General features: G+C 44.5%; 1 protein-coding gene across 2 annotated transcripts in view; it reads left to right on the forward strand.

Annotated features, from left to right (window-relative positions):
• DIP2C (disco interacting protein 2 homolog C) overlaps positions 1-23,253 on the forward strand; it is a 361,724-nt gene that overhangs the window by 266,459 nt on the left and 72,012 nt on the right. For both annotated transcript variants that reach the window (XM_079698959.1, XM_079698960.1), the window contains 3 exons: positions 19,231-19,370; positions 21,550-21,686; positions 22,864-23,072. In XM_079698959.1, the coding sequence (XP_079555085.1) occupies positions 19,231-19,370; positions 21,550-21,686; positions 22,864-23,072 (486 nt within the window). The remainder of the gene's footprint in view (positions 1-19,230; positions 19,371-21,549; positions 21,687-22,863; positions 23,073-23,253) is intronic.

The raw sequence follows: 23,253 nt of genomic DNA on the forward strand, positions 1-23,253 counted from the left end.
GTGCACAAAGTGCATGAGTTCTGCTCTTCTTACTGAAAGGTTGGGATTTGCAAAAATATTCATGAAAAGATTGCCCTTAAAAGAGACACCTTCTGATGCTTTTAGGAGTTTGTTAATGTGAAATTAACCAGGCCGCCTAACAGGTTGAGAAATTGAAAATCATTAAAGTATCAGAAGCAACTTTTTAAAAATAAATAAATAAATTTATTTATTTATTTATTTTTGGCTGTGTTGGGTCTTCGTTGTTGTGCGCAGACTTTCTCTAGTTGCGGCAAGCAGGGGCTACTCTTCGGTGCAGTGCGCAGGCTTCTCATTGCGGTGGCTTCTTTTGTTGCGAAGCATGGGCTCTAGGCACGAGGGCTTCGGTAGTTTTGGCACGTGGGCTTGGTAGTTGTGGCACACAGGCTCAGTAATTGTGGCTCGCGGGCTCTGGAGCACAGGCTCAGTAGTTGTGGTGCACGGACTTAGTTGCTCCACAGCATGTGGGATCTTCCTGGGCCAGGGCCCAAACCTGTGTCCCCTGCGTTGGCAGGTGGATTCTTAACCACTGTGCCACCAGGGAAGTCCTCAGAAGCAACTACTAATTTTGAGTGAACCAGAAATTAAAAGTCTGTAACGTAATTTAAATTGATGAGGAAATATGGCACCATTAACCAGAATCCAGTCTTCATTTTTTCAAGGATGGCATTGTCGTCCCCAAAAGAGAAGGTTTGCAACAAATAATCTTCTGACATTTATGTCCGACCTTGGAGTACAAAACACATCAGGATTGCAGTAGCAGATTTGCCATCACGTTGTCCTGCAGAAATCAGTATTCAAGTATGTGTCTAATTTGACTCTAAGGGGACTCAGCCTCCGGAAGCATGTTGGGGCCAGGAGTCCCAGTTTGAGCCCCGCCTGCTGGTGGCTGGCCACATGATCGTGGACACATTCCTTCTCTCCAGGGCCTCCGTTTCCTCCACCAAGAAACAAGGGGCTTGGACTCAGTAATCTCTCAATTTCCTTCTACCTGTAAATTTTTAAGATTCCACAGTTCTGTGAAATAGTACCATTGCCACAGATGATTCACAGAATGAATGATTCATTCATGTAGACTTGTTATGATCAAATGATTTGCTCTTTTGCTTTTCCTAAAAGTGTATTCTCTGTGCCTTTAAGATATGTTGTATAGATTATGCCAGAGTTGATTGGCAGAGGGTGAAGGAATGAGCAAAGGAGTTTTTTGAAGATGACATGAAAAAAAATGATATTTAATTTGTTCAAATTCAGATTTTTGTTGTTTGATTTACATTCTTATAAGGTACATAAGAACATACTCAATAGAGCTGACCATAACCTGCTATTCCATAGAACTGTAGTTCCCAGCCAAGGCAATTTAGAAGTGCTGGCAAGACCTCATTTTAACACAGCCTCCTGACTGACGTCTGAGAATGTCATTAGAATGAAATGCCGCTTATTTAAATTAAAAAGTAGGTCTTGAGAATTGGCATTTCTTACAGCTTTAGACAAAAAAAAAAAATGATGTTTATAGGCGCTGCCTCACATCTGACTCATATCTAGCTGATATAAGTGCAGTCCACGCTGTTAACAGTCTATACAAAAAGCTTTCAAACTTGTAAAAACTATCTTCATATGGGAGTAACCATTTATAACATTGTGTCAGTTATATTTTCCTAATAAGTTTTTTAACCTTTAAAAAACTTTAAGTTATTTTTTAGGGACAAGGATACTCATAGGGAGGACAAGTGAAGAAAAAGTAGGCTTCTTAGTTTCAAATGGTGGACAAGTGAATTATTGTTTTTACAGGAAAAAAAAAGATCTTTTAAACCTTCTTCATGATCTTCCAGTTGTATCTGCTGTTATTCAGTTTGTCAAGTTATGTGCCATTATCAAGAAACCAATACTGTCAGCTCATTAGCATCAAATAAGTTAATAAATAGTTTGAGATCTCCATTAGTTTATGGAATGTTATCCCTGCCCTTCAGTAATAAATGATGTGCATGAATTGAATGAGACCCAACATCAGGTCTTATTTTCTTCAAATAAATTTTCTTCTTTAAGAGGACTTTATCTGTGGGCCAAAGTAATGAATGGAATTTTTATTGTCTAGTGGTAGAGCTCTTATTTTCAGAGAAAAAGGTAAGATGCATATACTGCACTTACATGTAGTCAACCTAGAGCTTTAGTGCTAGAAGGATGTTCATCTGGTTTCATTTTATACATGAAGAAAAAGAGGTGCTTTTCTAGTCTGATAAATAGTTCCAAACAGACAAAATATAGACAATAGGAGATTCAGAGCTTTGGCAATTTGTGGTTTATATAAACAGAGTATTGACAAGTTTCAGTAGAAAGCTCTCCAGAAAGCAAGGTAAACCTGAGGTCTTCAACCTATTCTCAGACCAGCACATGTGCCTCTGCTATGTGGATCAGTAGGCAGGAAGAAGCAAAGGATTTTTAATTGTTTCTCTAAACATGTTTAAAAATCTTTTATAAAAATCTTTCTTTGAAAAGATTAAAAGTTTCTTAGCAAAACTAGGCAAATTAGCCAGGAAATAAACCCATACACCTTTGGTCAGTTAACTATGACAAAGGAGGCAAGAATATACAATGGAGAAAAGACAGTCTCTTCAGTAAGTGGTGCTGGGAAAACTGGACAGCTACATGTAAAAGAATGAAATTAGAACATTCTCTAACACCATATACAAAAATAAACTCAAAATGGATCAAAGACCTAAATGTAAGACCAGATACTATAAAACTCCTAGAGGAAAACATGGGCAGAACATTCTTTGATATAAATTGCAGCAATATCTTTTTGGATCCATCTCCTAGAGTAGTGGAAATAGAAACAAAAATAAGCAAATGGGACCTAATTAAACTTAAAAGCTTTGGCACAGCAAAGGAAGCCATAAACAAGACAAAAAGACAACCTACTGACTGGGAGAAAATGTTTGCAAATGATGCAACTGACAAGAGATTAATTTCCAAAATAAACAAACAGCTCATACAGCTCAATATCAAAAAAATGAACAACCTAATCAAAAAATAGGCAGAAGACCTAAATAGACACTTCTCCAAAGAAGGCATACAGATGGCCAACAGGCACGTGAAAAGATGCTCAACATCGCTAATTATCAGAGAAATGCAAACCAAAACTACAATGAAGTATCATCTCATACTGGTCAGAATGGCCATCATCAAAAAGTCTACAAATAATAAATGCTGGAGAGGGTGTGGAGAAAAGGGAACCCTCCTACACTGTTGGTGGGAATGTAAATTGGTGCAGCCACTATGGAGAACAGTATGGAGGTTCCTTAAGAAACTAAAAATAGAATTAATCCCACTCCTGGACATATATCTGGAAAAGACAAAAACTCTAACTTGAAAAGATTCATGCACCCCAATGTTCATTGCAGCACTATTTATAATAACCAAGACATGAAAGCAACCTAAGTGTCCATTGACAGATGAATAGATAAAGCAGATGTGGTACATATATACAGTGAAATACTACTCGGCCATAAAAAAAGAATGAAGTAATGCCATTTGCAGCAACATGGATGAACCTAGAGATTATCATACTAAGTGAGGTAAGTCAGAGAAAGACAAACACCATATGATATCACTTAAATGTGGAATCTTAAAAAATGCTAAAAATGAACTTATTTACAAAACAGAAACAGACTCAGACATAGAAAACAAACTTACTGTTACCAAAGGGTAAGGGGGTGGGGGAGGGATAAATCAGGATTTGGGGATTAACAGATACGCTCTACTATACGTAAAATAAACAGCAAAACCTACTGTATAGCACAGGGACCTGTATTCAGTATCTTGTAATAACCTAAAATGGAAAAGAATCTGAAAAAGAATAGGGGTGTGTGTGTGTGTGTGTGTGTGTGTGTTTATATCTCTGAATCACTTTGCTATACACTAGAAACTAACACAATATTGTAAATCAACTATACTTCAATAAAAAAAAGAAAAAAATCCAGATTTCTAAAGCAGAGATATTGAGTTGTGATCACTCACTTCATAAAAAGGATTATTCCTTTTGGGGAGACATACCAGCATTCTTTCCAACTTTGTTTCTTTTTAATTTGAAGGTCCAGTTGGCTTTATTAAGCAATTCATGAATTGGGCTGCATCCCATTTAGCAAGTGGAAAGACGCTCCTAGGGGTTGTATAAAATGGAAGGTTTCTATAGGCAGGAGGTGGGTAGGGTAAGAAGGTATTAGCCAAAGAATTGTTTCAGTGTGGTATGTTTCATTCCTTTCTCCTTATTCTCCTGTCTGTTACAGGTTTTTGGTTCGTGGTTGCCATGAGGTTCATATGTTTCAACCTGTGTATATATGCGTCTGTTTTAAGTTGATGGTCACTTAAGTTTGAGCACATTCTAAAAGCACTCCATTTTTACTCCCCCCCCATTTTGTTTTTGATGTCATATTTTACATTTTTTTAATTTTGTGTGTTGCTTAACTATTTATTGTGGATATAGATGATTTTACTACTTTTGTCTTTGAATCTTCCTACTAGCTTCACAGGTGGTTGATCCATTACCTTTACTGTATGTTTGCCTTTACCAATGAGATTTTTCCTTTCATAATTTTTTGTTTCTAGTTATGGCCTAGAAACCATAAACCGTTTCTTGTAAGAATAGTTTAGTGGTGATGAACTCCTGTAACTTTGCTTGTCTGTAAAATTCTTCTCTCTCCTTCAAGTCTGAATAAGAACTTTGTGGGTACAGTCTTCTTGGTTCTGAGTGTTTCCTTTTAGCACTCTGAATATATCTTGCCAGACCCCTGGGCTGCAGAGTTTCTGCTGACAAGTCAGCTGATAGTCTAGATCGGTTCCCGTGCATGTAAATAGTTGCTTTTCTCTTTCTGATTTTAAGATTCTCTCTTTGTCTTTAACCTTTGCCATTTTAATTATAGTGTGTCTTGGTGTGGGTCTCTTTGAATTCATCTTGACACCCTCTGTGCTTCCTGGACTAGGATGTCTGTTTCCTTTCCCAAATTAGGGAAGTTCTCATCCATTATTTCTTCAGCTAGGTTTTCTGTCTCTTCTCCTTCTGGGACCCCATAGTGTGAATGTTCATGCGCTTGATGTTGTCCCAGAGGCCCCTTAAACCATCTTCATGTTTTTTCTTTCTTTTTCCTTTTTGCTGTTCCTATCGGATGATTTCTACTACCCAGTTTTCCAGATGACTGATCCATTCCGCATCCTCTGATCTGCTTTTGAGTCCCTCTGGTGTTGTTTTGATTTCTGTTATTTTTCAGTTCTGTTTGGTTCTTTTTATATTTTCTGGGTCCTTATTGAAATTCCCACTGAGTTCCTCCATTCTTCTCCTGAGTTCAGTGAGCATCTTCTTGACCATTCGTTTGAGCTTTGTCTGGTAAATTGCTTACCTCTGCTTCATGTAGTTCTTTTTCTGAGGTTTTGTCTTGTTCTTTTGTGGCTTTGGCCAGGTGATGTCGTGTCCTAGAGGTGCCCTTTGGTTCTGGAGACCCGGCGCCTGCAGGCGGCACAGATCTGCCTGGAGTGCCTCAGGAAGTGGTACTTCACTTCGTTGCAGTAAAATGAACAGAGCATCACTGATGACTGGCCCAAAACAGCCGGAGAGTTCCCACATGCAGAGATTCTCACGGTGGCTAATACTCCATTGTGCTACCCACCAATCCATTTTGGGTTTTGATGTGACTTGAAATGACAAACTTCATGCTCACCATATCCAATAGGAGAGAGGTCCTAGGAGCAGAGTTCAGGGTGCATTTCAAGACCGGCAAGTGCTTGCCAAGTGTTCGCCGTGGTGTTGTTTACCTTGAGTTTGTCCAGAACTGTGTACATTTGAAAGAGTGCTTTTCAGTCTTCTCATCTTGATTTTCACAACCACCTTATCTGATAGAAAAGGCAGATTGTAGACTTACTTTCTAATGGACCAGTTAGCCTCTGAGACACTCTGTTTCTTCACCTGTAAACGAGGCCGTGGATATCTGTGCCTCCTACCTGTGTCTGACACACCAGGCCCTGGTGCCCACACCCATGTCTGCTCCAGGCTGTGTGTAACCACTGTCCCTCTTGCTGCTCCCACCCCCCACCCCCCCAAGGCTTCACATCTGTTCACTGTCCATGAGAAGTTCAGGTTAGACCCAGGGGCATGCAAAGACCGAGGGCTGGTCTTCATCTCTTAGATCTTGGCCACTGTTTGTGGACTCAGTTCTCCTTTCACATGGGGAGGAGAGTGGGGGACAGAGTGGTCACGATTTTTAGTTTAAGCATCCACCCCCGTGATCATCCTCTCTTACGTACCATTCAGGGAAGCCATGTGTAAACATACCCCACACCTCCCGCCGGCCTCCAGCCTCCTTGTTCTCACATCCCATCCGATTCACCAGGGAACATCCAAGCCCACCTGTTTCTCCTGCCTCCTCACCGGGGTTCCCAGCCTTCTGCCTGCTCTCCTTCCTGACCAGAGCCTGCAGGAGCCACAAGGCCATGCAGTCTGGCCACACCCCCTCTTGGCCCCTTCTCCCACTGCCCCATCCTCCCTCCCCGCAACCAGACCTCCTGGTCTCTGCTGCCCGCTCTACCTGGTGTGCCCCCATGGTAGCATGGCCAGAACTCTGTCTTTGCTCACCTTGGTGAGGCCTGCCCTGACCAGCTCCCCTCCCCGCAGCGTGAACGCGCCCCTCCCATGCTTGTGTGACTCATTGTGATGCCCTCTCTCAGCATTTGCCACTTTCTCATGCGCTGTGTGATTTACTGGTGTATTATTTATTCTCTGTCTCTGTCTGGTTAATAGTTGGTGCTTAGTATATATTTTGTTAATAGATGAATGAAAGAAAAATTTTAAATATGTAAAGTGAGAAGTAAAAGTCCCTTGCCAGACACTTACGATGACCCTTCGTAATTTACCAGCAGCAAGTGCTGTGAAGAGTTGAGCCTTTTCCTGCATCTCTGTGTACAGGATGTGCACACCCACCTAAGCAGGAAAATGCTACCTTGCAGTTTTACCTGAGAGTAGTCATGTGGGGTTTTGTTTGCTTTCATTTTACTTGATGATCTAGGTGCAGCTAACAGCCTAGAGTTATGGTATCATAATCTGGTCTCCTGAGAAAACAGCACCAGCAGAAAGCTGCGTCCTTACCCTCCACGGCCCCCATGAGGCTGGTCATGAGAAAGGCTGAGATGAGGGAGGAAGGGGGGGAGGGGGGAAAAGGGGTGGGAGAAAGGAGGAGGAAGTGGAGGGGAGAGGAGGAGGGAGAGAGATGGGGAGAAGGCGTGGACGCAGGTGGGGTCTGGGGCAGCAGTCTGAGGCTGTCAGGGTGATGTTCTAATGGCAGGGAAAGAAGGGGCTTCATCCGTTCCACAGGAGCAGGCTCTGGACCCCAGAGTTTGTGCAGGAAACTTGCTTCGGCTCAGGCTCCCTGGAGCCATGTGTGGGCTTTATATGCTGTATGCACAGCCGTGGAGAGTCAGGAGTTGAGTAGAACACAGACATAAATAAACATAGGAGGACATGGGTTCTGCCACCTCACTTTCTGCACTGAGCACATACGGTAAAATCTCCCCCGGCCCGCGTGCACAGCTCTCAGGCTCCAGTCATCTGGCTTCCACAGCCCCTCCCCAGAGCTGCCCGCCCTGGTTGGCTGGGGTGTCTTCTCAGACCACCAGTTTTGTGACTGGCGTCTCTCAGGTTCCTGAGTAAACCAAGGGACAGGGGTGAAAAGATGAAAAAAAGGTACAATTTTAGTCTTCTAAGTAGAAATAGGAATAACGGTGTGATCAAAATTTAAATAGCCCCCTGGTCGCTTCTTATTTCATGTTCCGTTCCCTCGCCTTGATCATATTTCTCAGTCTCACTGAGATGGTTGTCATCTTTTTATCTCATTATTATGCACGTGCTGCATGTTGGAGCTACTGAGTGCTGGTTGTGCAGAGCATGGCCTCTGCACCCGGCTGTCGCTCTCAGGCTCTGCGTGGAGGTGAAGCAGGTGACAGGGGCTCTGTTTCAGGGGTGAATATCTTTAGGAGAGAAACACATGCTAGACTCCTGTTTAGAACCTGTTTCTTTCATTGTCCTTGTTTCTTACATGCTTACATCATTTTCAAGCAAACTTGATGAAAACACTCACACTTACATTTTTGTGAACCTCCTCCTCTGCAGGCTGTTCTCTGTGACCTGTGAATAGAGGGCAAATTCCCCATTCCTGGTGTTCATATACACGACTGTGTCCACAGAAAGGTTGGAAAAAGTCTTGCTTTTGGAAAATGAGCCTGTGTGTTTACACCCATTTTGTAATACTTTGTGCTTATTTTCTTCCTAAAACTTGAAGTGAACTTACCACACATAAGAAGTCAGAGGCCAGGTTATTAAGTAAAAATAGCTTTGATCCATTCTATTCAAGCCGTTTTGACTGGGGGTCCAGGAGGCCTAGTCATTGCTTCTGTGGATTTTGATGTGAGGACAAAATGGACGCTTTCGTAAATGTTACAAAGTCAGCATGGGAAGCATTGCAGTCCTCACTTTGTCTACTACTCAAAGGATGATCTGTAAAGGAAAAAGGAAAAAAAAACAAAAAATGAGTGGTTGGCTGCCACGTCACCCTATTTTGTGGCTGATCCCTTCACTCAAATGGGATTGGGGGGCTGATGTTTTCTTCCTTTGCACTATCATCTGAGCGTTTGTGTCCTGTGCTTGAATAACCTTCCCAGGACAGCTTGTTCTGCCCTGCGTTGAAGAAGAGATTGAACTTGCGGTAAGGAGCTGGGAGCAGATGATTGCCTGCTTGGCTTTTATCCACTTAAGTAGAAAATGACACTCAGTTGTTGCCTATGGTCCTCAGTGAAGAAAAATTGCAGATGTATCTCCACTGCTCAGATTTACAGGGCCTTGGCCCTTCTGAACATGTATCACACGTATCACTCTGTGATTCTCTTCTGTTATAATGTTTGTAAATCTGCAAGCTGAGTTGTTACAAGAGAGCTGCATAGGCAGTCGGTGGGTTTGGGTGGAAGCCCACAGTGCCGTGCAAGGCCAGCTTTCTCGAGCTGGTCCTGCCAGAGTGGACGCCGGGCCTGGTGGGTTGGTGCCCGTGGCCATGGCCATTAAGTGTCTTGATGTCACTCTTCTTGAAGACAACGGAACACCTCTCACCTACATGAAAGGGAATGTGGAAGGCTCTGGGGTGCATAGAGACCATGGTCATCTTAGGCCTCCTGCTTGAAAATGGGCAGGACGTGCAGGCACCCTGGATAGCTGGCAACAGGAGCCCGGCCGAGGTCTGGGCCCCCAGGTGTGCTGCCCAGGCTGTGTCTGACACCAAGACTTGCCCCGTCAGCGTTCCCCTCAGGAAAGATGCTCCCCAGGATGAAACAAAGGTCAGCCCAGGAAATGAGTGGGGTTTATGCAGGATGTTTGAGTCAGAGAACTTGATGGAACAAGGACAGGAGACATGCCTGTCTTCACACGTGTGCATCTTGGTGAGTGTCTGTCGCCATGCATGTCTGAGTGCACGTGTGTCTGTCTTCATGCGTATGTCTTGTGTGTCTGAATTTACGTGTGTTTGTCTTCCTGTGTGCCCTTGTTCACGCGTATCTAAAGTGTCCTCCTGCACACGTGTCCACCGGGAGATGACAAGAAGCCATGCTGCTCTCTGAAGTCTGTTCTGACTTCCTGTGGGAGGCTTATTTTTACCCAGGTATTTAATCTGTTTCCATCTTTTTAAAATTGTCATCGTCCAGGTAAATGTTTTGTATTTTCTTTTTCTCTGAAGATTAGTTGTAGAATAAAAACTATTGGAGACATATGGATTCGTGATGCCTAAACTCATCGGTAGAATTATAAAACTGGGGGATTTCTCCTTGGTCACTGTCTGATTATGTCTCTGTCTCTAGAATATAGATGAAAGAGTCCATTTTTTTAAATCTACATTGTGATAATGTTGATTGAACTAAAATAAAACTTCATGTAGCCCTTTCAACTGCAAGGTGTTATTTCAATACCTTGACACTTTGGTGATAAAAAAGGTAATAATTATATAACACAGTAATTAAAACAGTAATTCCAGAGAATGGTGAAGATACCCCCTTGCCACCATAAATATTTTCCACTTTGAAAACAGCTAACCCAGAAGTTAGAAAGCTGGGCAAAAACCATGGGCAAAGACACCAAACATGGCACTGTACTCAGCATATAGCACCCATCTGACACTGAAATTTGATGGTTTCTGACAGGGGCAAACCAACCAGTGATCCAGAGTGAAAAAACAGTTAACACAGCCTATGAATTGAAGTGGGGTTTTCAAAAATGTTTTTGACTGCCCAGAAAAGTCAGAGTTTGGAGATCCATAATCTTATTTTTAAAACACAAGAAGATAAAAATATGTTGTTTGTCATTTTATCTAAAAATTTAGATAAAATTTTATAACTTCTCTAACACAAAATAGTTTGGAGATGATAACCATCTAAATTAAATGACTTAATGAAGTAGCAGTAAAGAGCAGAGTAACAGTGTTACCTTGTCCTGACCACATGTGTTTGAGTCTGTTCTGCTGTGTTTGGTGTTGGACTGAATTGCGCACAGAAGTTTGCTTTGGTGGAGACTGAGATGCACAGAGAGTGGACTCTGGGAAGCAGCCTCCCAGACTTGCAGGCTGTTTCCCTGCTGGTTCTGACTGACTGCCCTCTGACGTGGAAAAGTAACCAGGACAGATGGAAAACACAGCTTGAAAACAATTTGTATGGTGTGATCCCTTTTCTGGCTGGGAGAAAATTAAGCCTCTTTAAATAATATATTTAGCAGGAAGAAAATCTGATAACTGCATACTTACTGGGTAGGTGAGGATGTGATATAGGGAAAATGTTCCTTTCTATGTTATATAGCTCTTAAAATGGGTTGATTTTTTTTTAATGCTTTCATCAGAGAAAAGGGAGAACATTACATTACATTAAAATAACTCATAACTTGGGGAGTACTGTGTTTCAACCTTGTATCTTTGTTGTCCTGCCTGTCCGAGGGCCTGGAGGATGGCAGTGGCACTAAAGAGGTGTAGTTACCCTGTTGAATCCTGGCAGCGGAAATACTCGTAACCCTTGTTGCTGACTTGACCCCACTTACTTGGCATCGATGCACATTTGAGTCTGGCCAGCTGTTTGCAAACTGCTGATGTGTTCATTGCGTGTATAGGAGCTCTTTCTTCAGGCATTGGCAGAAGCATGATCAGCTCAAGGCACATCGAGCGTGTTACAGAGGCTGGAAATGGCATGACAAGTGGACAGTGGGTACAAACTGCCCAACTGAAGGCCATCCCCGTCAGCTCGTTCTTTGTGAGGCTGAGCGCTGAGCTGACTCCCCTCTTCCTTGGCTGCAGCTTGGTCTTTTCCCCTTTAGCCGCCACGGCAGTGTCGGCCGTTCCTAGCTGTGTGCTTTCTCAGAGTGTGAAGACCAGTTCTGCATAGTCCTGAGATTGCCGGGACGATTCCTCCTGTAATTCGTGTTCTCTGTGAGACACAAGCACACCGTTCACCTTGGAATTGAACCTGAAAGTTGACACATGGGTCTGTGGCTCTCTTGGCCTTTATTTAATCTACTGTTTTTGATCATGAAAGTGGATGTTCTGAAATTCCTAGGAATTTTGCTTGTTGGGATTGGTTTTTCCTCCCTCACCTAGTTTATCTCCTCGGACTTTTTATTTCCTAGGAAGGTGTTAATGGAGAAAAAGATCATCTGACTTGGTTAATAATCCTGGAAATACAAATTGAAACAACAATGAGGAATGCATTTTGCTCACCATATTGGGAACAGTTATAAGGTTGGTGATCAGTGTCGGCACGAGTGTGTGGAAACGGGTAAGGCTGAGGGCAGCTTAGCACTGAGGTGGAAGGCACGGGTGTTCTGAAGCCATTCTGAGCATGCTGCCTGGCCAGCCCCACCGCTGTTGCCTTGGCGATGCCCTTCCTGCCTGTGAGTGGGGGACAGTTGTGTCTGTCCCACAGGGTCGCTGTAAAGAGATTAGTTGACACTCGTAACAGTCGTAAACATCCACGGTGCAATAGACATGTCTAGTGAGTGAAAAAGTAATGACACTCATCCACTCTTAGTGGGATTGCAAAATGACCTAGTCTTTTGGGAAGGTACTTAGGCTTTATTAAAATTTTAAATGTATATGCTCTTTAATTCCTCCATCCCCTTTCTAGATATGTATCTTACAGAAATTATTTCCAAATGCATACAAATTAAATGAAATAAAATAAACATATATTCATATTACTGAACACCATCTAATAATTAAAACAAGTCAATTCATTGATGTGTCCAGTACGCATACTATATATGTTCACATGCACACACTCCTGTGGGAAGATCTGCAAGGTATTTGGTGACAAAAGCAAGTTGCAGAAGAATGTGCATGTTGCGGTTCTGCTTCTCTGTGGATGTAAATACATTTGTGTATGCACGTATTTTATAGGTAAATGGGTATTAAAGAGGCTGGAACTTCATATTTAGTGTGGATAGTGGCTGCCTAGGGGAGGGAGTGGGTCTGGAGGGGCTGGAGGATAAGCAGGGTCTTTTGCCTTTTGCTGTATGTTCTTGTGCAGTGCTTGCTTTGTCCATCCGAAGGGTGTGCTCACATGTTAGTCATATCGCTGTTTTAAAAGTTCACGAAAAGAAAACTTCCAGTGAACTAAAAAGTGCTTGGTCTCGTAGGCCAGAGGCAGGGTAAAGGAGACAGGATGGTTGGGCAGGGGCTCTGCTGTGGGTCTGAATCCCCCGAAGCCCCACCACTCACACAGGCAACTAAGTTAGCATTTCTGTGCCTTGGTTTTCTAATCTGTGAAATGGGAGAATAGTAGTGCCTGTGCAGGTTCGTGGTAGTGAGTAAGTCGGTGTGTAAAGGGCTCAGGACTGTTCCGGCACATGAAACAGAAACTGAGCACAGCTCCCCCATCAGGAGGGAGGGGCTGTCGGCAAGCAGGTCCTGAAGAGAGGTTGGGGGACAGAACCGGGAATGCAGTTGTCTGAGTGAGCGGGGCAACGGGGGCGAGTACTGTGCCTAGGAATTCAGGTGCTTCTGTTCTGCCTTCTTGCATGTGTTTTGCAAATCTGCCAAGGGAGAACCCAGGTGTCTGAGTGTCTCTGACTAGCAGGGGACTCTAATAAATATAAACACACAGTGTAGGTTACGGTAATGCCAGATTAGTGCCATCGGTTTACATTTTAGGTGAGTAAACTCAGTCTTCCATAACTACCATTTTACAGATGTAATTGAAAATTTCCAGTAGCAAATGGAGTTCATGATTTTAAGGTATTTAAATATTGATTCTTACTGTTATTAAACATAGGAATATGGATCTCATAACTAAGACAAACTGTACACTCTTGGGTCGTAAAGGAACTTCGCCCTCCAGCTTCTCATGTGCGGTACTTGCTGGTCACCACAGATCAGTTCTTCAGTCTTCCCGTACTTGGGATATGTCTGGGCTGATCCAGCATTTTGCTTTCATGTGGCTTTTTAAAATGAAAACAGGTGCACTTTTTTTTGTTGTTTTTAACATCTGTATTGGAGTATAATTGCTTTACAGTGGTGTGTTAGTTTCTGCTGTATAACAAAGTGAATCAGCTATACGTATACATACATACCCATACCTCCTCCCTCTTGCGTCTCCCTCCCACCCTCCCTATCCCACCCCTCTAGGTGGACACAGAGCACCGAGCTGATCTCCCTGTGCTATGAGGCTGCTTCCCAAAAGCTATTTTACATTTGGTAGTGTATATATATCCATGCCGCTCTCTCACTTCGTCCCAGCTTACCCTTCCCCCTCCCAGTGTCCTCAAGTCCATTCTCTACGTCTGCACCTTTATTCCTGTCCTTCTCCTAGGTTCTTCAGAACCTTTTTTTTTTTTTAGATTCCATATATATGTGTTAGCATAAGGTATTCATTTTTCTCTTTCTGACTTACTTCACTCTGTATGACAGACTCTAGGTCCACCCACCTCACTACAAATAACTCAGTTTTGTTTCTTTTTATGGCTGAGTAATATTCCATTGTATATATGTGCCACATCTTCTTTATCCATTCATCTGTGGATGGACCCTTAGGTTGCTTCCATGTCCTGGCTATTGTAAATAGAGCTGCAGTGAAGATTGGGGTACATGACTCTTTTTGAATTATGGTTTTCTCAGGGTATATGCCTGGTAGTGGGATTGCTGGGTCGTATGGTAGTTTTATTTTTAGTTATTTAAGGAACCTCCATACTGTTCTCCATAGTGGCTGTATCAATTTACATTCCCACTAGCAGTGTATGAGGATTCTCTTTTTTCCACACCTTCTCCAGCATTTATTGTTTGTAGATTTTTTTATGATGGCCATTCTGACTGGTGTAAGGTGATGCCTCATTGTAGTTTTGATTTGCATGTCTCTAATGATTAGTGATGTTGAGCATCCTCTCGTGTTTGTTGGCAATGTGTATATCTTCTTTGGAGAAATGTCTATTTAGGTCTTCTGCCCATTTTTGGATTGGGTTGTTTGTTATTTTGATATTGAGCTGCGTGAGCTGCTTGTAAATTTTGGAGATGAATCCTTTGTCAGTTGCTTCATTTGCAAATATATTTTCCCATTCTGAGGGTTGTCTTTTCATCTTGTTTATGTTTTCCTTTGCTGTGCAAAAGCTTTTAAGTTTCATTAGGTCCCATTTGTTTATTTTTGTTTTTATTTCCATTTCTCTAGGAGGTGGGTCCAAAAGGATCTTGCTGTGATGTGTGTCATAGAGTGTTCTGCTTATGTTTTCCTCTAAGAGTTTGATAGTGTCTGGCCTTACATTTAGGTCTTTAATCCATTTTGAGTTTATTTTTGTGTATGGTGTTAGGGAGTGTTCTAATTTCATTCTTTTACATGTAGCTGTCTAGTTTTCCCAGCACCACTTATTGAAGAGGCTGTCTTTTCTCCATTGTATATTCTTGCCTCCTTTATCAAAGGTAAGGTGACCCTATGAGCATGGGTTTATCTCTGGGCTTTCTATCCTGTTCCATTAATGTATATTTCTGTTTTTGTGCCAGTAACATACTGTCTTGATTACTGTAGCTTTGTAGTATAGTCTGAAGTCAGGGAGCCTGATTCCTCTGGGTCCGTTTTTCTTTCTCAAGATTGCTTTGGCTATTCGGGGTCTTTTGTGTTTCCATACAAATTGGAAATTTTTTGTTCTAGTTCTGTGAAAAATGCCATTGGTAGTTTGATAGGGATTGCATTAAATCTGTAGATTGCTTTGGGTAGTATAGTCATTTTCACAGTGTTGATTCTTCCAATCCAAGAACATGGTATCTCTCTCCATCTGTTTGTGTCATCTTTAATTTCTTTCATCAGTGTCTTGTAGTTTTCTGCATACAGGTCTTTTGTCTCCTTAGGTAGGTTTATTCCTAGGTATTTTATTCTCTTTGTTGCAATGGTAAATGGGAGTGTTTCCTTAATTTCTCTTTCAGATTTTTCATCCTTAGTGTATAGGAATGCAAGAGATTTCTATGCATTAATTTTGTATCCTGCTACTTTACCAAATTCATTTATTAGCTCTAGTAGTTTTCTGGTAGCATCTTTAGGATTCTCTATGTATAGCATCATGTCATCTGCAAACAGTGACAGCTTTACTTCTTCTTTCCCAATTTGGATTCCTTTTATTTCTTTTTCTTCTCTGATTGCTGCGGCTAAAACTTCCAAAATTAAGTAATAGTAGTGAGAGTAGACAACCTTGTTTTGTTCCTGATCTCAGAGGAAATGGTTTCAGCTTTTCACAGTTGAGAATGATGTCCGCTGTGGGTTTGTCATATATGGCCTTTACTATGTTGAGGAAAGTTCCCTCTATGCCTACTTCCTGGAGGGTTTTTATCATAAACGGGTATTGAATTTTGTCGAAAGCTTCTTCATCTATTGAGATGATCATGTGGTTTTCCTCCTTCAATTTGTTAATATGGTTTATCACACTGATTGCGTATATTGAAGAATCCTTGCATTCCTGGGATAAACCCCACTTGATCATGGTGTATGATCCTTTTAACGTGCTCTTGGATTCTGTTTGCTAATATTTTGTTGCAGATTTTTGCATCTATGTTCGGTGATATTGGCCTGTAGTTTTTTTGTGACATCTTTGGTTTTGGTATCAGGGTGAGGGTGGCCTCGTAAAATGAGTTTGGGAGTGTTCCTCCCTCTGCTATATTTTGGAAGAGTTTGAGAAGGATAGGTGTTAGCTCTTCTCTAAATGTTTGATAGAATTTGCCTGTGAAGCCATCTCGTCTTGGGCTTTTGTTTGTTGGAAGATTTTTAATCATAGTCTCTATTTCAGTGCTTGTGATTGGTCTGTTTATATTTTCTATTTCTTCCTGGTTCAATCTCGGAAGGTTGTGCTTTTCTAAGAATTTGTCCATTTCTTCCAGCTTGTCCATTTTATTGGCATATAGTTGCTTATAGTAATCTCTCATGATCCTTTGTATTTCTGCAGAGTCAGTTGTTACTTCTCCTTTTTCATTTCTAATTCTATTGATTTGAGTCTTCTCCCTTTTTTTCTTGATGAGTCTGGCTAATGGTTTATCAATTTTGTTTATCTTCTCAAAGAACCAGCTTTTAGTTTTATTGATCTTTGCTATCATTTCCTTCATTTCTTTTTCATTTCTTTCTGATCTGATCTTTATGATTTCTTTCCTTCTGCTAACTTTGGGGGTTTTTTTGTTCTTCTTTCTCTAATTGCTTTGGGTGTAAGGTTAGGTTGTTTATTTGAGATGTAAGAGGTGCACTTTTAAATTTATTTATTTATGGCTGTGTTGGATCTTCGTTGCTGCGCGCAGGCTTTCTCTCGTTGTGGCAAGCGGGGGCTACTCTTCATTGTGGTGTGCGGGCTACTCTTCATTGTGGTGTGCGGGCTTCTCATTGCGGTGGCTTCTAGAGCGTGGGCTCTAGGCGCATGGGCTTCGGTAGTTGTGACTCATGGGCTCTAGAGCGCAGGCTCAGTAGTTGTGGCGCACGGGCTTAGTTGCTCTGCGGCATGTGGGATCTTCCCGGACCAGGGCTCGAACCCATGTCCCCTGCATTGGCAGGTGGATTCTTAACCACTGCGCCACCAGGGAAGTCCTAAAACAGGTGCACTTTTAAATTATATTGCTTAGCTGGAGAATTCATTTGCTAGGGCTGTTATAACAAAGTACCTCAAACTGGGTGGCTGTAAACAACAGAAATTTATTCTCACAGTTGTGGAGTTTGGAATTCTGAAATTAGGGTGTCAGCAGGGTTAGTTCCTTCTGGGGGCTCTGATGGGGAATCTGTTCTGGGCCTCCCTCTGGCTTCTGGTGGTACCAGCAACCATTGGCTTGCAGACCCTTAGTCTCTTCCTAACTAACTACTTCTGCAAAGACGCTGTTTCCCAGTAAGGTCACATTCAAGGTTCAGAGGGTTAAGACGGGGACATGTCTTTTGGGGGGACACAGTTCAACCTACAGCAGTTACTTAGGCTTATGATTTCTGACTCTCATGTGGAGTCTTGACCGAGGACGAGGGTGAGGGAGCCCTGGCCGCAGAGGGTTCCTGCAGGACTCCTCTGTCTTTCATTTTGAAGTGTTGGTTTGTTAGGATCTTTGGAAAAGAAAAAAGCCAGGAGATCAATGTCAATTCCAGTGTTTGGGGCTCATTTCCAGGTGGTTTCATGTGGGTCTTATTATTTGGGCGACTTTCCTTTTATATCCTTTTAGCACTACTCTTTTTGATTGTTACAGATGGAATAGTTTGATTTTCAGACTCTTCTTTATTTTTTTAAATTGAGATATAATTGACATATAACATATGCTTCTTTTTTAAATACACCAGTTACTTGATTCAAATTAGATCTCTTTTTGCAAATTTTAACTTCTGTGCTTCCCCATTTATGGTTTTAGTTTCATTATAAACTTTGATGATACTTTAAGGCCGTATAGCAAACTTCTTTTTTTTTTTTTTTTGTGGTACGCGGGCCTCTCACTGTTGTGGCCTCTCCTGTTGCGGAGCACAGGCTCCGGACGGGCAGGCTCAGCGGCCGTGGCTCACGGGCCCAGCCGCTCCACGGCATGTGGGATCTTCCTGGACCAGGGCACGAACCCATGTCCCCTGCATCGGCAGGCGGACTCTCAACCACTGCGCCACCAGGAAAGCCCCAAACTTCTATTTATAGTCCATATTTTAGATCCTAAAACTACCTTAAGCATTTGTATATGGAAAATTAGAGAAACAAATGTGATGTTTACCTAAACTGCACTCTCTCACTTTGCTTACATTGAAGAATCTTTAGCTTGCAGGGATAAAATCCATGATCTTGGAAATGTTTTAATTTATTTGTTCCCTGATCTAGTCAGCAGACGTTTATTGCTGTACACTACTACAGGGGTGGGGGCTCTGCGGTGACTAAAAGAAAACCCTCCTGCCCTCCTGGAGGAGGTGTGGACAGATAGTTAGATGGTACCTGCTATGGAGATGGGACCACCCTGGAGGACAGTGAGGGAGAGGGCCACGAGGCCGTCTACCAGAGGCAAGAAGGAGTCCAGGGCCCCGGACGGAGTGGGCTGGGGTTTGGAGGGAGAGCAGGGCTGGATGCTGCGTGGAAGCAGGGAGAACAAGAGCAGAGGTGAGGCCGGGGCAGCCTCAGAGCCCCTGGACGGTGGCGAAGGCAGACCGTGGATGTGGTGAAGCTGTACTTTCCCCCAGCCATCAAGCACTTTATATGTCGTCTCTCATCCAAATAATTGCCGATTTTTACAAGTACTGAGCCTGTGCCCACACAGTGCACGTCTGGCCTGGAGGCCACACAGGCGGTCTAGCATTTCTGCTCACTCCTGTCATCGTCCTTCTTGGAGACGTGACTCTCCCTTCTTAGCCGTTTTCAAACCTGGGAAATCCAACCTTGTGGAGAGAGGAGTGGGTGTGAAAAGGAGTTGGTCGGTCTCTGGTGGACACATGTAAGGGGAGGGCAGGGGGACACAGGAGTCCCTCGGCGTCTCTACACTTCTCAGGAGCCCAGAAGTAGAAGGAGCAGACATTGGTGTCTCCTGAACAGAGAAAACAGGTGCTGAGAAGAGCACAGGGACGTGTGGCAGCCACACCTGCCTTCAGAGGCCTTCAGGGCCCAAAGGTGCAACCTTGGTGTGCATGCAGCACATTTACATGCATATCTGTGTTCAGACAGCTGACGTGCTTCTAACTAGACACAAACTGCCATTACAGGCCCACAGATGACAGCAACCAGCCCCCAGGCCGTGGCGTCCTCTCCATGCACGGGCTGACCTATGGGGTCATCCGGGTGGACTCGGAGGAAAAGCTGTCTGTACTCACCGTGCAGGACGTCGGCCTCGTGATGCCTGGAGGTGAGCGCGGGTACAGGCGCAGAGTCAAAGCCCAGCCAGGGACCAGCTGCCAGTGCTGCCCTGGCTGGCATCCCTGTCCCCGGCTGTGAGCATGCCCACCTCGGCCTGACCTCCAGTCTGGTCCCGTGTTCGCCAAGCTTCAGCCCAGGAGGTGCGGTAACACGGCCTCTCCTGATAAAAGAAAACCCAAAATGTTCATGAAGCTGAGGAAAGGCCTCTATGTCACATGCGCCCTGGGACCCCAGGAGGCACCCGGGGCTGCTCTGCACCCCCAGCAGCACCTGGGCAACTTCTCCCCGTACAAAGGTCAGCTTCCTGCTGGTTGTCCTGGTGCACTGGGGGCCAAACCCTTATGGAAGCTTGCCTGCAGCACAAGAGCCCTTGTTTAAGTCACAGAAATCATTTCCGCGTTGCATACAGACAAGCTCCCAGCAGAAGGACCTGCCTTGATGAAGCCCTCTTGCCTCTCCACCCCTGCCCTGTGCTGGGACACCTCCTGAGGCCTCACAGGGGCCCCAGGGAGTGCAGCAGGAACGGCTCTGCTGGCAGGAGGGAGCCCCGGTCTGATTTGTAGGGCTCCCTCCCTGGCCCTGCCTCTCCACACTCTTCACATGGCGTCCCCGGGGAGTGGGCCCCCTTTCCTGGGGCAGTTCCTCCAGAGTCTGGACCTTCTCCTGATGAGCCTCCATGCACACGGGTGTTGTCTCGCCTCATCAGGGGCGGTTGCATCCACATACAACCTAACCCCAAAGCCAGGCACGTGCTCAGCTCAGCTGCAGCTTCAGCCAAGCCTCCTGGCTCCATTCCTTTCTTGCTTTTTCAAATAAATAAACTCCCCATGGTTCCAACCGCAAAAGATGAGAAAACTGTACAGTGAAAAGCCTCCTTTCCAGGCACTGGAGGCAACCACAGTGGAGACATGCAGGCAACACACACACACACACACACACACAGGCATAATTCTTTTTCCTGTTTTTTTAAAATTTCATGTAACAATAGAGCCCTTCGTGCCTGCTCGTATCTTGAATCTCGAAGCTCGTTTGTTAGCAGCACGTGAAGAGCTCACACATTCCCTTCCAGGCTGAGGAGCGTTATGGTGTTTGAACACATAATAGTTTATCCAAACCCTTCCCATTGGGCGATTTTCCACTTTTTGCCCCTGCAGTGTGGTTGATACAGTAACTCCTCTGTGCTCCAGCCTGCAGAGGTGTGAGGAAGAGCTAACAGGGAGAGTTCTAGAAATGCGCAGTGTGAAGGGCACACACCCAAGTGACTCTGATGAGGCTGTCCTTCAGAAGGGTCATAAGGACTGATATTCCTGCTGCTAGTGGGGGACGCCCCTCTTTCTCCACTCCCTCATGCCCAGTGTATTTTCAGACTTTCTAATTTTTACCAGTTTGAGGGGCAAAGAATACTTTGGTGTCATTTTAATTTGAACTTTTCTTACCATGAGTGAGCTGAACATCTTCCCGCGTTTTGAGTGGCTCTGTTTTTAGACACAGCACTTCCTGTCACCTAACACCAACCTGGGGGTGAGTGGCAGCCTTATGACTCTTTCTGCCCAGCTCAGCTGTCACTCGGTGCACCCACCACCTCCCTGAAACACCAGCTTCAGCCCTGATCGCTGGCTCTCTGCAAACAGGAAAATTAGCATCTACCAGCCTTCCCTGAAGGGCACACCTTGACGGGGAATCTGAGGTCAAAGATTGAGATTCCCATGGGACGGGGGAGGCGGTCTGTTTAGAAAAGCCTGAGAGGCTGTTGAGCAAGTGTCTCACGCTCGTTGGTTTCAGGGCTCAGGCTGCATCTTGGAGACTGTGTGGGCTGGCCGATGACGCTCAGCATGCGGCAGTGACACTTAGGCTTGTTCTAAGTGTCGTCCTCATGTCTGGATGGCAGAAACGGTTACTCCCTTTAAATGCCATTTACACACTAAAATTAAAGCAATTGGAATTATTTACTGATGTCACAACTATAAAATGTGAGGTTTTGGTGCAACATGGAAACTCACTTGCCTCAGGGACTGTGAGGACCTGCTCGCTTTCACCTGTGGTTTTGCTGCAGACGCTGCTTCCGCTCGTTTGTGCTCTTTCTCATATTCATTCATTTCTTCTCTCTGACTCCCTCCGTCCCTCCCTCCCTCCCTCTCTAATGTCACTGTGCTTCGTTTTGCGTTCAGCCATCATGTGTTCGGTGAAGCCGGACGGGGTTCCCCAGCTGTGCAGGACGGACGAAGTCGGGGAGCTCTGCATGTGCGCAGTTGCCACGGGCACATCCTACTACGGCCTCTCGGGTATGACCAAGAACACTTTCGAGGTAGGTGGGAGGTGAGCCCCGTCAGACAGCCATTGTCAGGTGCGTGGAATAGACGTGAAAGAGAAGATGGTAATTTCTCAATAGAACGTATTCATAGTAATTAAAATGGTTGCACTTTCTCCTGCCGTTTTTTTTATAGTTTTCAATAAATTTGGCTTAGCAGCATTGTTTTCACCTCATAACCAGAGTGGAGAAAGAGCAAGTACAGTTTTTTTAAAGGGGGCCTTTTTTTTCATTGCCGTTCTCACCCGTTTAGGAAGAGCAGCAGCTGACAGGTGGGGGCTGGAGAGTGTGCACGGCCGTGCTGGGGGAGGGAGCAGTGGCCCCCTTGGGGCCTGTCAGCCTCGGCCAGACATGCACACTGCACATCTACCTCTACCACATGAGTGTGTGTCCGTGCCGTGTGCACACGGGTGTGGCATGCAGTTAGCACACACATGCACACACTGCCCAGTAAACCCAGCATTCTCAGAATTCGTATCATTTCACCAAGTGTGCCTGACCTTAGAAGGAACACACTTTGACTAAGTTGTATGTCAGCAAATATGAGTTGTTTAGGGATAAATTTATTAACATGTAGAACTTCAGATGTGAACACATGTGATGTGGTGCCTTGTACAGGCAGCTTTGCTGAATGTAGATTCAGGTTTCTAAGTGCCCCTGAAACTGAGCCAAACACAGTCTAAATAAAACTTATCTCCTTTTCTTTCCGACTTATCTGTCCGGTGGGTTGAGGAAACTAGGGGTCGAGTTTGAACTCGTGGTGGGGCTTGCTTCCTCTGTATTTTTCTTTTGAGTGTATTTCCAATAAGGAAAAATAGCATTTTAATGAACAGGGATTACTTTACAACTGACAGCTGTTATTTAAAATGCACCTTGCTTCTCCACTTACCATTTTTATGCTGTGGTTTTATAAGCAGAAGGATGAATTAGTGTTTGTTAGACTGTGGCAGGCCTCTTCAGAGGCCCCTGCGCATGGGCCGGTGGGACAAGCTGTGAGAGCTGGGGAGGGAGGGGAGGTGCCCGCAGGCTGGCGCTCACAGCAGCTATGCGGACCTGGGCTTCTCCAGCCAGGGTCAGGTGAGGAGACGCAGCTGGGGGGAAGCAGGACCAGTGGGCTCCAAGGATGAGGGTGGAGGCCGGGCCCTGCTGGGCACTCAGAACTCCTTGTCCCCAGGTGTTCCCGGTGACAAGCTCGGGGGCCCCTGTCAGCGAGTACCCCTTCGTGAGGACGGGCCTGCTGGGCTTCGTCGGCCCTGGGGGCCTCGTGTTCGTGGTGGGCAAGATGGACGGGCTCATGGTGGTCAGTGGGCGCAGACACAACGCCGATGACATCGTGGCCACAGCACTGGCCGTGGAGCCCATGAAGTTCGTGTACAGGGGAAGGTGAGCGCCCTCTGTGGTTGGCACAGTTCTCCGCAGACTACACTTTCTGTGTAGAACTGCAAAAAATTGCTTAAACTAACGGAAGTTGGTGTCCTCCTCTGTAAAATGAAGCCACTGGACTCTGTTACTTCTGAGATTCCATGTAGTTCTGAATGTCCAATTTTATGAAACTTTTCTGAGC

The sequence above is a fragment of the Hyperoodon ampullatus genome, assembly GCF_949752795.1.
Source record: "Hyperoodon ampullatus genome assembly, chromosome: 3".
Taxonomy (NCBI): domain Eukaryota; kingdom Metazoa; phylum Chordata; class Mammalia; order Artiodactyla; family Ziphiidae; genus Hyperoodon; species Hyperoodon ampullatus.